This window comes from Suillus discolor (assembly GCF_016758755.1).
Source record: "Suillus discolor strain FC423 chromosome Unknown F5147scaffold_49, whole genome shotgun sequence".
In the NCBI taxonomy this organism is placed as follows: domain Eukaryota; kingdom Fungi; phylum Basidiomycota; class Agaricomycetes; order Boletales; family Suillaceae; genus Suillus; species Suillus discolor.
Window position 1 is genome coordinate 102251 of NW_024541296.1, and position 15608 is coordinate 117858.

Here is a 15608-nt window from a genome sequence, read left to right on the forward strand (position 1 = left end):
CATCGGTTGATCGTCACGTTCGGTTGGAGATCGGGGTTATTGATCATCCCCTTAATATACTTGGCGTCGACCTCAACCATAAGGTTGGTGATGCCGAAAATAAAAACTCGGACTGCGTGGAGAGCGCAGAACAAACCGTATAACTCCAGCTTTGCCTGAGAGTACCTAGTCTCGACTTCCGTGAGTGCGATGGATCCGAAACGATCCGGGTAGCATTTTCCGTCTTCACTGATCTGTAGAAGGATAAATCCGATAGCAATGTTAGACGTATCAACTGCGAGAATGACTTCGCGACCGCATTTGTAATCAATCGGACGGAGTGCGGGGGACTCTAATATGGAGTCCTTCAGGGTCTGCATTGCTTCTTGCTGTTCCGGTCCCCATACGAAGGGTGCATCTTTCCATGTGAGGTTGACGAGTGGACGGGCGATCTTTGAGAAATTCTTGATAAAGATGCGCAAGACTCTGCAGGTTCCAAGGAAGCCCCGCACATGTGTGATGTTGCGACACTCAGGCCAGTCTCGGATCTTTTGCACTTTGGATTCTTCGGGGATGCGACCTTCAAGCATACACTTGTGTCCGACGATAATAGCAGTCGGCGCGGCTAAAACGAACTTAGTAGTAGATATGGTTACACCAACGTTCTCGAGTCTCTGGAGTATGCGGTTGACTACTGTGCAATGCTCCCAAATGAACTGGCGAATGCCCAGATTCTCCGGAATGGTTTCATACGAGCCGTCAGCTCTCTGATACCGCATTTTCACCGATTTAATTGGAACATTGTCAATGAAGGGATATGTGAAATCTGGAATTTCGTCCTGCAGAATGAAAGCCATGTCAGCTTGGTATACTTGCACCGCGTTAGCATGCCCTTGAGGGAGTGTGGTTAAGCGATGCGGTCCGAGCAGGGTACCAAACATTGTCATGTCTCGCTGAAGGTGAGGAATCTTGACTATAGGTGAAATGCTAAAGCTAACGGGGGATCTACAGTAAGACCAGGATACGAGAATACGACTCGACCCAAAGGACAGCTACTGAGAGAAGTTCCTCTTTAATGTAATGGAGGGAGTCTTCACCAACTAGACGGGTGGTAACAGGCGCGAGAAGATAACGCGCACGTAGGCGCGAGTAAGCGATGCGAGGGCGCGCGAAGGGCGCGTGCAAGCGAAAGATGCGAGGGGCGCGCGCGTATGCGGAAGCGTGCTTTTGAGCGATGGTAGAATAGTGAAGTATAATCGGATTTCAAGTACTAAGGTGCACTATACAATTTGCAGTATACTCAGATAAGGGAGAAGGGAAGAAAGTAAGTTAAAAGGAACTTTCCCTCTATTTAAGAAGGGAGATTACACTATGCGGCGCGCTTCCGAGCGTGGTACCGAACCAAGTAACCATATCAACTCTAAATATATTCTAAAGCCTATGATAGACTTTCTGTATGTAAGCGCGGAGATCGGACTGAAGGTACGTCAATTTAGTGAAAGGGATAAGAATAATGCACCAGTAAATCAGTGAGGACATAGGACGGACGGACGGACAAGGGTACAAAGGCCTAAGGGGAGGCGCACGAGCGCATGCAAAAGGCGCGAGTGCGTGTAAGGCGCGCGAACGAGGCGCGTACGTAGGGCACGTGCATGAGAGCGCGTATGACTGATCCTTCGGATAAGAGCTGGAACATGTAGGGAGTTATGTGGGTAATAGGGCCGTATATTCCGCATTGAGAGGCGCGAGTCTCTACATCGCGAATCTACATGTAGCGACCGCTGGTCATATCCTGAAAGTAAGTCCAAATTCACGTAGCACACATAGCACGCAAAAGCTGCGGCGAGGTGATCCACGAACGGCGGAACGGAAGCGTCTCGTATGGTTACCTGATTTAGTAGCTGCAAGTCGTGAACTAGACGGAGGGATGTTTTATCTTTCTTGATGACGCAGAACCATCGTGAGCGATACGCGGTGGTGGAGGGCTCATATACTCTGGTGTCAATCTTTTCTCGGACGATGCGGATGACTTCTTTTGTGATTGCGGGCGGAATGGGAATGTTTCGCTGAGACCAGGGGATGTGGTGTACTGTCGGAATCTTTACCAGTGGAAAGTATATCTCGTTGAGACGTCCACGTTCGCTCACGTTCCAAGCGAATGCTTTCTCATGCACCGAGACGAGCCAGCGTACGAGCTTCAGCTCCTCCGGCCATAACCATTTTGCGGGATCTAAATCCCATTTATCCAATCTCTCTTGCGTGAAGCGGACGCCCGGAATAAAATCGGGCGGAAATGTTGGCAGTGGGGCATGCCAGCCAAAGGGTCGTCAGGTAGTCTTCTCGTGATGCGGAACTCAGGCAGCATAGTTGTCGGTACTGTGTGGACTTTCTTCGCAACTGGTTTATACACCAGCGCGTGCTTGGCTTGGTCGAAAGAATATACACTGTGAAAAGCATCAATGGATGCGCGATTAATGCAGGAATGGGTAGACGCGAGATAATCATAATGCGACAAGGGTTGCACGACAAAAGGAGCGGGCGGGGTATTAGTGCTCCGTGAGAGCGAGGATTGCGCGGATAGCGCGAGACAGTTAGCTTTGGGATATTTACAAAAGGGAGAATCAAAAGGAATGTCGGTCGATAGGTCTCCCCATGAATGCAGATCATCGGACCTCAAAAACCCTTTGGCATCGGATGATCTGTGCACATCATACCATGCTTGCACTTCAGGCATTTCTTCGTCCATGGTTCCGTAGGAATCCGGATAACCTTTCCGGTGTTCGTGTCTGTCAGCATGATATCTTGGTCGCCGTTCGGAAGGTCGACCATTTTGCAACTGGTTAGCGTGAAGAAAGGTCTGCCTAAAAGAACGTCAAAAGCAGAAACCAGAACAATCTGAATCTGGAAGAGCATCTCTCCGGCTCCGAAATCTATCAGGAAGTTTTCCGTTACTCTGAGCATCTGGTCCGACGACGTGTTGACTGATTCCATGGTCATCTGGTAATCTGAATGGAGCAGAATGCCTCCGAGACTGCGCCAGACCAACTGCGGCATTACAATGACTTCGGCACCTTGATCAAGGACACAGGTGAGTACCCGGCCCCCAGTCGTAGTGCCTCAGATCGTTTGCAACGCTTTAAAGTGGTCCACAACGATGCGTCCGTCGTTAGCACATTTCATATGTTCGTCCCACCCCTTCAGGAATTGTTCCGTCTGGAGCTGGCCGCTGAGTTCGTTTACCGAGACAGTACCTACCATGACACGTTTTGACGTTGTAAGGTCTTTCAATGCTTTCCAGATGTCCGATGATGATGCGATAAGGTCTCGGATGAGGACATTGACGTCCGTACTCAAGATCCTGTCCATAACTCGTTTCTCGGCGTCCTTGTCTTCCAATGGGAACGCGTAGCGATATTGCGAAGTCTGGGTTGCTGGAGTTGCCGTAGATGTTGATGTGACCGGTGCAACTGGGGTTGCGGTTGTTGCCTTCGTCGCTGGTTTAACGACTACCATTCCGGGGTTGGGTACCTTCTTTGCCTTGGCTTCTCTTACCTCCGGAGACATGATCTCTTCTGCTTGTTCCATGACTTTCGATGACAGACCTGGTTTCGGGCGCGGTGGTACTTCAACGCCCTCAAATCTCACAGTTTTACCTTTGTTCGACCTTCTTGCGCACTCGGCGGTGAATGCAACATATTCCGCATTGGCTTGACGGATCCTCTCCAAATGGTCTTGCTTGTTACAAGTAACATCGGTCACGTGGCCCCCCTATCATTTTCCCTTCATCCTCGCCCTCACCATCTACCGGCTCGTCCTCCTTTACCGCCTTTCCGTTGACCGGATCCTCGGGACCGTTCCCGTCCCTCGCATCGCCCGCCTCTATGCACGTGCACGCACGTTCCTCCTTTGATTCGACCACCAATGTGGTCCTGCACCTATGACTCAGTCTGACTCGTGCCACCAATGTGGCTTTTCCCTTTCTGTTCCCTCTGACTGCGGATTCCCGCACGTTGTATTCTTACCGTTGGCTCGTTCCAACGTTTCTCGGTCTCATTCCACTTTCGACCATCCATCACTAATCCAGCTGTGTTGCCAACGCACCTATACCATTCTCGCCTCCCCTTTACCCTTACCTACCGTACGGCAGCCCTGCCCTTAACCCTCTCCACTTAGTATAAGTAGTCGGTCACCCTGTACCAGATTCTCTAACTTGAATCTACTCAATCTTCCCTGGAACATACTTCCCTCTGAAGCCCCCTCAGCTTCAGTCTCTAGTATCTTTTCTTAGTCGCTCATCGCGACTAAGTCTACATCGATCGACCTCATCGTACAGGACAAGATAGTCCTTACCTTGAGCGACCTCGCAGACATCCGTCTACGAAGTCACGTGACACGCGCGTACTGTGATCGCTGCCGACTCGTCGTCGCCAGTCTCACTTGCTATACCGGACCCTTCCGGTTACGTCACGAACATTAGCGGACGACGCCCCTCTTAGGGCTCCGCCTAACAGATCTATTTGAGTGCATAACATTTCTCTTCCTCATCTTCAATGGTCTCGCTGCAGGTGTGCAGGAATGCTGACGAGTTGATTTCCGCGATAATCTCGATATCCAGTGCGGAGCGGTAATATAGTCTGGCTTGTACCTGAATAGCATTAGCTCCGGTTGCCGGTGTCTGACCAACGTATTTGTCTATCCGCTGTTTGAAATATCCATCCTCCCGAGATCCGGGGATTCCGCTACCATCGGGCATGTATACCTTACCCTCGTTCTCAATGATCTTCCCGCTGGAGATGTATTCTTTATGCGCGTTACACCATCTCGCGATATGGTTCTTGCCTCCGCAGAAATAACATTCGTATGGCGTACCCTGCAAGCTGTATTCCTTTTTCACGACAACACCGCCGGAAGGCTGCGATACCGTTACGGAGGGTTGCGCTGCTGGTGCCGACGTCGTTACCATTGTTGTTGTTGTCGTCCGAGATGGCTGACCTGGCGAAGGAGATGCGATGCTGGTATTGATAACTGCCGCAGTTCCAGGTAGCAGGAATACTGCTGCGGTGTATACCTGATCCATCGGGTATGGTTCATCCGGGTGGTGATCTATCATCTTGATTTCTAGACGCCTGCAAATGGTAGTGTTAGCGGTCTCGTGAATACCGTCCAAAAACAATCTGTCGCGCTCGAGCTCGGCAAGCCTCTTGTTCATCATTAAGAACTTAGATAACTTCAAGAAGCTCCGATAATACGTTCCGAACTCGTCGTGCGTGCGAATGGGGATGCGTGACTGTTCCTTGCAGAGATTTTCCAGGTTGTTCTGAGTGTAGTGGCGATCACCTTCACATCCCGGGTACAGGAGTTTGAGTGCATTGTAGAACTTTTTCCAATCTTTTCCCTTAGCCTTGTCGAGCATTTCCCATGTCTCGGATTCTTCGACGGGGGCATATCGGATTGTGGCTTTAATGCGTGATTCTGCGTCTAAACTGGCGTGGTCGCCGAGTAGGTCAGCATCTTCTAGGTACGTGAGAAGACGAGTTGCGGTGCCGTCAAACTTGGGTGCGGTGTCTGTGCCACAGAGAGGCATTCTAAACGTTGAAGTGGACATTTGAGCTGGTGCGGGTTGCAGAAGTGGTAGCGAGATGGGTGCGGTTGGCAGAACTAGCGACGGTGTTGCAGAGAGCGACAGGATCTGAAGGGCGGATAATCTAGGTCCGGAAAATGAAGGGAGTGCGGCGACGCGTTGTCTGGGTGAGGGTGCGAGAAGTAACAGAGTTACGCCTAGGAAGGGGTTGTCTGGTGAAGGAGCACGGGGGAATTCCGAAGGAAGGATTTCGCGGGTTTCCGATAACGGACTGTCTGAAAATAAAGAACGAAGTGCTTGTGTAGCATGGGTGTCTTCTTCTTCCCGAGTTTTGAGAAGTAGCGTAGAGTCGGGGGAATTCGGGGAAAGCTGTTGGAGGACAGACGATTCAGAAGATACTTGCGACGGGAGTTGCGATGGTCCGGGGATGTTTACTTCGGTGATGAAATCTTCTTGCGGGAAATCGACGGATTGGAGAATGCGGCAAGGATTCTTCCGAAGCTCTCGTTCTCCGATCTTAATGGAGTCCCTCGCGGTGGGCTCCAGTTGTAAAGAGTAGATTCTATGTGGGCGCTTCAAAAGTGTTACCTTAAGACTCAGAGTGCGAGTGAGATGTTCGTCCCAAAGAGACTGCCTATAGAAATGCTCCTTGATATAAAGCAAGGGATATCTTGTTAAGATCGAGGATGAGAGAAAGGAATGTTACCAAGAGCATGCTCAATGTTCCGAGGATGCGTCTGAAGAGGTCCGAAAGAGGTCCGAAGATGGTCCGACGTCAAGAAACGAAGGTCCGAGGTTGCGCGAAGCGTCTGAAGAGCTTCTGATGAACAGTGAAGGTTCCAAGAGAAGTACGACGGTGTGTCGAAGTATAAGACTCGCGAAGTATAACTAAGCAAAGCCTATCGAAAGTACTTAGAGACAGCGAGATGCGAAATGGCAGCGGTCAGGCCAAACAATCATTCTGAATGAACAAAAGGTCGATTGTGCGAAGTACGACTATCCGAAAGTGACTCTACTAACTATGACTCGTAGCAGGGAAAGTGAAGTGAAGTGCGAGTAGCTAGCGAGGCAGATTATATCCTACAGCATGAAAGTTCGGAAACTGCGTAGATAAGATGCAAGGCGTGTATAACCGACGGGCCGACGACATATGTGCCCCTAGACATAATCAATAACAGATAACCAAGTGAAGAACGCACCAGCGAAGTCAAACGGACACGGATGGGACATGGTACGGAGGATCGGAACTGTATACAAGCCTCGGAAATGGATGGACGACCTTCAGACGACTCGGACGAACACATGGAACTCTCGGAAGGTAAAATGGAGTGTCAAGGAATGTGTATGTGGAATACCTATGAGTTTGGCAGGATACGAGCCCAACGCCGATCCGAGTGCTACAACGCGCACATATATACATACCTGCATGGTCTGGGTTGAGTAGAGGGTATTGTTTGGAATGATGACTGAGTTATGTTCCTTGTCCGTGAAGCTGTGGTCGCAATAACTGACGTCAAGCTTGCGCAGCCTGTAGAGAATATGGTCCTTCAGTCTTGGTACAAAATTCTGACATCCATTGTGAACGAAGAATTCCAACTGCAATATCATGCATACCTTGACTGCCGGATCGCCGCTGTGTTCTCGAAGGAACGGGAATATATTGACTGGATTGTTTTGATTTGTAGCAATATGGTGATGCTTTTGCAAGGGGGCAAAAGGGGGGACATCAGCGGGCGATTGACTATCAGAAGATGATATGCCTCCGGATTCTGCCACGCGTCGAAGTACACAGCGCCTATGCTCGTGCTTAGCTAACTGTGCTGGTGTATCTAATTTACTGGTTAGCAGATAAAATGCCTTTAGGGCTCTGTGCACGAGCTCTCCCTGGCCAGATATAATGTCAGTTGCATCGTAGAAATAAAACAGGTGCATACCATTTGAGTGGTGAAAGAATCTGTTGTTCCGAAGAGCTTGATCGTTCTCACATAATCGCCCATCGCATGAAACTTGTAAGTACCGAGATTGAGTTTCTTTACCCGCGGTCCACTCGATTCAGAGGAGGTGGTATTGGATTCCGAGCACTGAGCGAGTCTTCATTGGCGAGCTGATTTCTCTTTCAGTAACTCGACAGTGTTAAAGACAGCGCAGGTGTCCCGTTGAAACTTCCGTAACCTCTGACAAAGCTTCTTCAATGTATCTTTGAGAAGAGTAAGCATAGATTCTGAGTGAATTCTGAGCTTAGCGAGCGCATGCCACTGTGCAAATCGATACAACAGAGACTGTATGATTGTATTGTGGTCTTTTGGGAACAGCCCTTCGAAAACCGGGATAGAACACTGCCGAGCAAAGATGTCAGCGAGCATAAGACAAAGAATAACAGAAAAAAAAACCTGTAGGATATCTTCGAAGTCACGTGCTGCTAATCTTTTCATCTCGGAGGTGTTATTTGCAAATCTTCGAATTACACCATTACCAAATGTTGGGACCTGGCGAAATCTATGGTAAGATTGAGAGCCAACAACTCGTTAGTAGATGACAGCACTCTATATGTGAACTTCGCATACCTGTTGTCAAGAGTAGCAATTAGCTGGCTGCCCCCAGGAAGAGCATAAAGAAGTCTGATGAGGTGCGTAAACAGAGCTTTCCAAGTGCCTAATTCGCACTTGTGCATCAAGTCAACAACAAGCATCCGGAATGTGTCAAGACCAAGCGGTCCAAGCTTCTTTACAAATTGATTCTAGGAGTAGTCTACCTCAGCTAATCGCAATTTGCAAGGAACTGTTCGCGCTTACAATAGTAGGTACCCACGAGCCGTCTCCAAGAGTGTTTTCGACCTTTGGACCATCTACAGTGTTTCCCCACTTGTAGATGAACTCGCGCACCTTTTCGACTTTTGCCATAGCATACACTCAGAGCATGGCTATACGACTTTTCATGTCCTTTAGTAAACCAAGCGAACCAAACATACTTTTAGGCGTGAAACAGCAAGGACATGCACACAAGCCCATATCCTTGATGGTTGCGATTAAAACCCTGAAAATCAGTCATGAATAATCTGAAAGTTTTAATTCAGGTAAAGGATGGTGTACTTCTCTGGATAATCAGCTGAATATGTAAAGATTCTCGGAAATATTCTTCGCAGTACTCCATCCGGGCAAGTCAGAATGATACTGTGGCGATACGCTTGAAGAAATTCTTCATCGAGCAAAATTTCCCAGCACCCATGAAATAGCTCCCTACGGCAGTGTGCTTGAAGTGAGGCTATCCCAGTCTTCGATATACCAGGTAGCTTGCTCAATATATCTTTAATGCTGTCGGGAATCTGACAAGGACATTTCGTGTCAATGGTAATAGACAAGAACCCAAACAGGATGACTCACTGAAGGTAAAAATCCTACCAAATGGCATGCTCCCGATTGAGGCGATGTTCGTGCGTACTTTGTCAGATTTCCGAAATACAGGTAAAGTGGCCATGCCTTAGCAGTCCCAAAGTTGGCTAGGTGAGTGGCATTAGAAAAAAACATGAGACCCGCGATTATGCATTCCAATGTACAGCCAGGCTCCTTTGGCAGCTTCTGGAGATTGTCCTGAGCTTCCAGCCAGGCATCAGAAGTATAGAGCTCATCGAATATTCACTCCTGATGGGCATCCAATGGATCCTTCCATAGCCATTTAAAAGGCAACAGATGGAATGCACCAGCTTGCATATCTGAAAATGCCGCGTGGATCACTTCAACAAGAGGGCGATAATGAAATCCGGAAATACTATACGCCTTTGGTCCTTCCTCTCTTGATTTTGTAGGTATGCCAATAGTCACGTCGGTCTCGATCCAGTCATCTGGGAAGCTGACTTTCTCCTCGCCCTCATCTTTATCTAAATCTTGCAGGCTCTTCTTCACCAAAAAGCCCTCAAGATGCTTAAGGTCAAAATCATCCGCTTGTAGAACATCTCAGACGAGTCGCTGGATCTCGGTTTCCGATTTCTGGTGACTACCAGAATTCATCCAAGACATGAGCCGATAAACGGTCATGTTTGGAAAGGGGTAGGGTGGCGAAAATATCCTTGCCGGGCAATCAGTTCCTTGAATGACCCTTGGACATGTTTTGGCAAGCAATGAAGACAGGATGAATCTATTTGGTTCAAAGGACGGACGCCTCGGGTATAGACAACAAATCCCAACAGAGTTGAAAGCGATTTGAAGAGTATCTCTTAGCGTTAGAAGGACACGTCGGATCCTGGACTGGGGTGGGGCTGGTGGTGTATTATCGCAGTCATTGAGGTCCTCAGCTGAATGTTCAATATCATTGAAAAACCTCGGAATACGTCTCTGAGGAACATTAGAATCCTCTGAAACCATAGAGGGATCAGCAGACATCAGATCCGGCTGCTCCATAAATATATGGACGTAAGATCTCACCATGGTCAGATCAATTTCCAGAATCAAGGGTATCGTCCATTGTCATGTCAACATCAGTGTGCCCCCTTTCTGAGTTTGAGTCATTGAAACGGTGCTGCGACTCGGATGCTGTGGGACTGCCAGAGGGGATGACATTGAATGACATAGTATGAGTCATGCTAGAACTCGGCCTGGCTTCGAAGGGTTTACAAGAGGCAATCAGTCTTGGATGGGCCTTTACATGCCCACTGGAAGGCCTCAGTGGTAAGGTTCCCTAGCGACAAGTTTACTAAGTCCTGCTCTGACCAAGAAGCCAACCAACTCACTTGTGATAGGGCCTTCATTGACATGTTTGCAACTAAATTAGACAAAGTCGAACCCCTCGCGAGCTCTAGTCTTTTCTGTCTTGCAAGAATGCTAGACCTTTTGAAAAAACTGCAAGTCGCTCAATGTCTATTCAGTCCTCGATTGTCTGTTGCCTTCTGCCAAGAACAACCTCGAGCTCCGCAAGACACCATCGAAAAAAACCAGCAGGATCCAGAAAGCTTGTAAAAGCCGCATGGATTACAATGGGTATGTTGCCGAATACAAGCTTCAGCTCGGTAAGTGCATCTGAGAACTCGAATCGTTGCTGTAGCACTCAGCATTGTACACATGTTTCCGGAGTTTTGTTTCCAATTTCAAATTCCTTATCATTTTTCCTTATACGACATAGAATCAATATGGAAATGCTAATAATAACAAGTGTTATACGTACACGTACTCATAAGCAACTATGTTCAACCCTTCGGAACCCAGTTCCCTCCCACTTACTCACCAGCCCACAGTAAGAATGCCCTTTCATGTTCCTCCAAGCTTGACCAGAGGGTCGAGTCAGGAATGCGAGTACAAAGATGAGCCCAGTCAATGCGAGACTGATCCTCCTTTGGGCATACTCGAGCCTTCTCCCACTCTCGTTCGGACGATTGGTAAGACTCGCAGTCAACATATCTCACAAGCCAAACGTGCCAGGTTGCCATCATCTGACAAAACCGACGACAGCATTCTTAGACCTATAACTCCTCCACCCATAATCAACGATCTTGCTCGTTTTGTCAAGCGTGCAAAGTTAAGCCCAATGCTTCGCATAAAGGATAGCTCCAACACACAGGATCGCCGCTTTTTTAATAACCAGTTATCTCACCGTGGCTCATTGAGTGTATCAGATGCTCAGCGGGTATGTTATTTTGTATATAAATTGGACAAATTGCTCATTGAGAAAAACATACCAGACCAAAGATGTGCTCCGGCGCCGTTTGAAGAACTTGTCTTCAGAAGCTGCAGCTCAAGCTGTCGTTACGATGCACGCTGACGTTGAATGGAGGCGCGTGTGTTGTCTGGCAACGGCTTGGGAAATCTATGCGAGTGAAGAACACTTGAAGTTCCTTCACATGGTTCTTGAAGATCAAGGTGAAAGATATGCCAGTGCTGGCAGTGAGCCTTTTGGCACGTCAGTTGAAGGGCTCGTTAGCTGTAGTGAGGAGGAACTTAAAGATCGGATAGACTTTGGTGTCGCTGCATACAGCCATGATGTAACGTCATTCGCTGTTGGAGACACACAGTTGGATTACCTCGAGAATACATGTAAGTGTGCTCATTCACCTACAAGCAATGTCGCTGCTGATGATCATAAAGCCACAGACTCAGACGAATCTGATGACTCTGGCATCGCTCTCACGCACTCGGAAGAAGACCGATCCAGGGGTGAGACATTAAGAACTGCAGCAATTTCATCACCATGTAACAGCTAAAGTACTCAGTATAAATGCCTTTTGCCTGGCTTTGCGCTGACCATGTGCTAGATTCATTGTCTCAACATATGCAATGCGATAGGAATAGTTCTGGGACAAAGTTTCCCCTGTAACTTTACCAATTGTGATGTGGGGCATGAGGTCCCCATTGTTATTCTCTGTTTCCTTCTGTTTGTCCCTGTGACAGTATCGTTATCAGATCTACAACATTCACTTCGAACTTTTGTTGCGATAGGTTACACATGTACTTCATCGATAGTTGTTGGCTACCAGATGCCTTTCAATATCAGATATCAAGAAGGCAGCCTTGATGCTGGTTTTCTTTTATGCTAGATTTTGTAATTTAAGTTTCACCTTACTTTGATGGGACGCGGTTTTGACTATGTTAGATTACCGACGCCTGGGATCATAGTACTATAGTACTGCCAGCATCTGACGTTAGACTGGGCTAGTACTACTCAGTGAGTCATTATGGTGTAAATCGACCCGGGGTTGCAGCGGCCAACATTTCCGAAGTTGGCTGGCATGACTAATCTGGACAATGGTTCGAATTTCATGTGTGTAACATGAGGCTAGGTACAATTCAATTGAACTCCATATATCAACGACATGAGTACCACCCCAAACCTTAATTGACCTCATGACAACGGGAATTAACGTAGATTGCCCAACTTGTACGTGTCTGAAAGCAGGAATACATGTTTTTCCTTCCAATCGGACGCGTCTGCCTACAGAGGCCAGAAAATCTTGCAACAAATTGAAGAGTAAGTCGCACTCATTATCCAATTAACGGTGACACTGTCTAATAGATCTGTTATCGCAGCCGGCATGGGTTTGATCAGTGGGGCCCTCTTGTACCCGCCGCGGCCGTGTTCAACTCGAATTTACGCTACCTGTATCGTGACCACACTCCTACTACTCGCAAGACATCGTCATCCAGACTCAGATATGTTGAATTTTGACTCGGATTGGCAGCCTGACTCGGACTCTCAGCATTGACATGGCCCTGGGCAACCGAGTCACACTGAATCAGGATGGTCCGGCCTGCCACACCTCAATCGTTCTGATTCAGGTCAATGATCACTGCAGGAGAGTCTGCTGCAGCCTGAACCTGACTTAGTACCAGCAGGTGGCTACCATGCTCAAGGTCTGTCTTGCTTCTCCTCGAACCTTTTAGCAAGATCTATTAATGTTCTTCCGCTTCAAGCTCACAGCCCCCAGCTGGGGTATGGCGATGATCTTCAGGCCGCTAATTCCTCTAACTTGAATGTGCATGAGAGCTCAGATAATGCAGAGTTATTTAACTACGGTCATGGTAAATGTTGTTTGAATATTATCTTTCTTCGCCACATTTACGTTTGTCATTTTCACGCAGGGTATCATAGTCTTCACCTATACGACGGCTACTCAAACACTCCCTGGCAAGGCTACAACGACGGTAGTACTAGCACCAATTGTGAGTTTCGTTATCATTCATTTACACTGTTTCAAGTTGCCCATAATTTTCAAGTTGGTGCTCACGGTGACTACCTGTCTGCGGGCAGCAGCAGTCAGTTGCGTATGGAGCCACCGCTGCATACATTCCCAGACGGGCACAATGCGGTCGTCATCCCTCACGCTGGTCCCGTCCCTCACACTGATCCCGTCCCTCACGTTGGTCCCATCCCTCACACTGATTTCGTCCCTCACACTGGTCCTGTCCCTCATGCTGGTCCCGTCCACGACTCCATGGCTCTGCATACCATACACAATCTTCAACTCCCTCCTGACGCCTATACTATGGCATCCAGCAGCTCGCACAACGAGTACTACTTCGCGAGATCTCACAGTGACTCGAACGACCCTCAGCCCCCCTCTGACCCCATGCCTCACGTGACACAAAAGTTGGGCCAGAGTGTTCGACTGAGCAGCCGTAAAGCTACATGCTCTCGGACAAAGTTTCTCACCTCCAAACAAATCCCCCAGGAATCACCTTTGTCCATGATACAGGCGCCCTCGTCGTTGTCACTAGTCTTCACATCGCTGGAGTTTATACGAGATGTAAAAGAGGATGCTCGAACGACCATGTTTAAGTTTTTATTCAAAGAAAACCTTTTCCCATCCACGAAAGAGAACTCTGCTATCGCTAAGAAAGCACTGGACGATACAATCACTCGGTTCTCTACCACCAAAGGTGTTAATGGGGTTGATCTTGTCCATTGGAAATCTGGGCAAGATGGTAAAAATTTACTTGCGAGGATGAAAGCGGTTGTGAAGGAAATACACAATGACTTCAAGCAGGTCGCCACGTTCTCTTGGATATCTGCCTATGCATTGAGTCACAACATATCCATGACTAAATTTGACATGCAAACAGCGCGGATCACAAGACTGACTGCCCTGCTGTCAAATTTTCTATTCGCCGATGAGGTCATTCAGGTAGGTCATAATGAAATTTTATTTTCATGTCATGATGCATATTCATTATAGATGACTATGGACAATGGGATAATTATAATGTACCGAATCCCGTTTGGCCACCTGGCCATCTTTGACTTGCTAGAACATATAATAAACAACATGCAGTACTCTCATTACGTTTCTTTCGACCAAGAAGACTGGAAACACTACCTCACCAATGCCATCTTCCTTGCAGCAACTTCACGCAGTTGGTCGCTGGAGAAAGGTTTGGCGGGCCCTTGGTCTGGGGCTATAGTGTTGGAGTCCGAGGAAAACAGGGCCCATTATGAAACCATGAAGTCTCGCCTGCCCGCGTTGTCTCATGATGAAACGTTGAGGTTTGATGGATTGTTGGTTGACATGTGCCATGCACTAGTAGGGTAACTCTAGATCCTGAACAGTATGTCCTTCACTAGACTCGGACGCTGGCGATTGGCGACACCAACGCTAAACTTAGCATCCTCGTCCCTAATGCTCACAGGCTATTATGCAATGTATAGGTAGCACCATTATGCTCTGAAACTTTGGATATGTTCAGTTCAACCAAAGGACTTGGATGACATGATAACATTTGTACATTTAGAACCACACAAATATTAAGCGTAGCATAGTAGCAAGAATAACAGACAGTTGCGAGGAAACAGAATCAACTCACTTTTGTCAAGCATCCTGGAGAAGTCACATGAAGTGCATCATGCAAAGCGGTTGTTTGGATCCAAAGGATTTGCCAAACAACAACAGGTCTAGATTTGTTTGTTTCAAAAGTCATGTAATGTGACGCATAGGTGAGAGAATATGAGTACCTTCAATAAAACTAGCACGTCTGGAGTAGTGTTAATTGTCTTGAGTGATTGTGATATGTCATAGTGTTGTGGAGAACTGGCACAGTGCTCTAGAATTGTTTATCGGATGCGAAAGCAGCTTTCCGTCGGAAAGCCTTAAAAAGTCATACAATTTTGGTAGCAATATGATGTTGGATTACATAGCCATATCTACGATCTCAAGGACTTGACAAACGAGAACATACACCAAGGTTGAGAAAAGTGGATATCTATCCATTTGTTCCTGTGATCACGCTCCCCTGCAGTCTCGCCACAAACTTTGATCATATTCCTGTATTTTGATATAATTCATATACATTCCATCGCGAAACAAATATATTTGGGTATCCATAGTATTACAGTGCGATATCCAGATTATATTTGATTACAATAGCCATGCCTACAATATCAAGGACTCACTGGTTCACTGATGCATCAGGAAAACGTCGAGTTCCTTTTTGTCCCTTAATTTCCTTAACAAATTTACTAAGGCGGCTAAGGAGAATAAGGACTATTAAGGAGTGATTTCATACTTAATTATACTTATTCTAAGGCACATGGTGGCTGCAAGTCAGCCTAAGGAGAATTAAGGAGAATTAAG

The 15608-nt window shown here is 47.4% G+C and overlaps 2 protein-coding genes across 2 annotated transcripts; one reads left to right on the forward strand and one right to left on the reverse strand.

Annotated features, from left to right (window-relative positions):
• Positions 1-4945: 4945 nt before the first annotated feature.
• On the reverse strand, positions 4946-5563 carry F5147DRAFT_561148 (uncharacterized protein; the record flags this gene model as incomplete). The annotated part of the gene is made up of 1 exon (XM_041430588.1): positions 4946-5563. A coding segment is annotated over one exon (618 nt), but the record flags the coding sequence as incomplete, so codon positions are not given.
• Positions 5564-10133: 4570 nt separating this feature from the next.
• F5147DRAFT_655155 (uncharacterized protein) lies at positions 10134-14933 on the forward strand (the record flags this gene model as incomplete). The annotated part of the gene is made up of 18 exons (XM_041433940.1): positions 10134-10221; positions 10419-10559; positions 10785-11173; positions 11229-11580; positions 11638-11700; positions 11830-11933; positions 12168-12208; positions 12410-12421; positions 12482-12511; positions 12571-12678; positions 12723-12819; positions 12852-12894; positions 12955-13062; positions 13123-13203; positions 13258-14165; positions 14217-14524; positions 14566-14586; positions 14852-14933. The coding sequence occupies 18 exons, from the start codon at positions 10134-10136 to the stop codon at positions 14931-14933; spliced, it is 2976 nt and encodes a 991-aa protein (XP_041289995.1).
• Between the last annotated feature and the right edge of the window lie 675 nt (positions 14934-15608).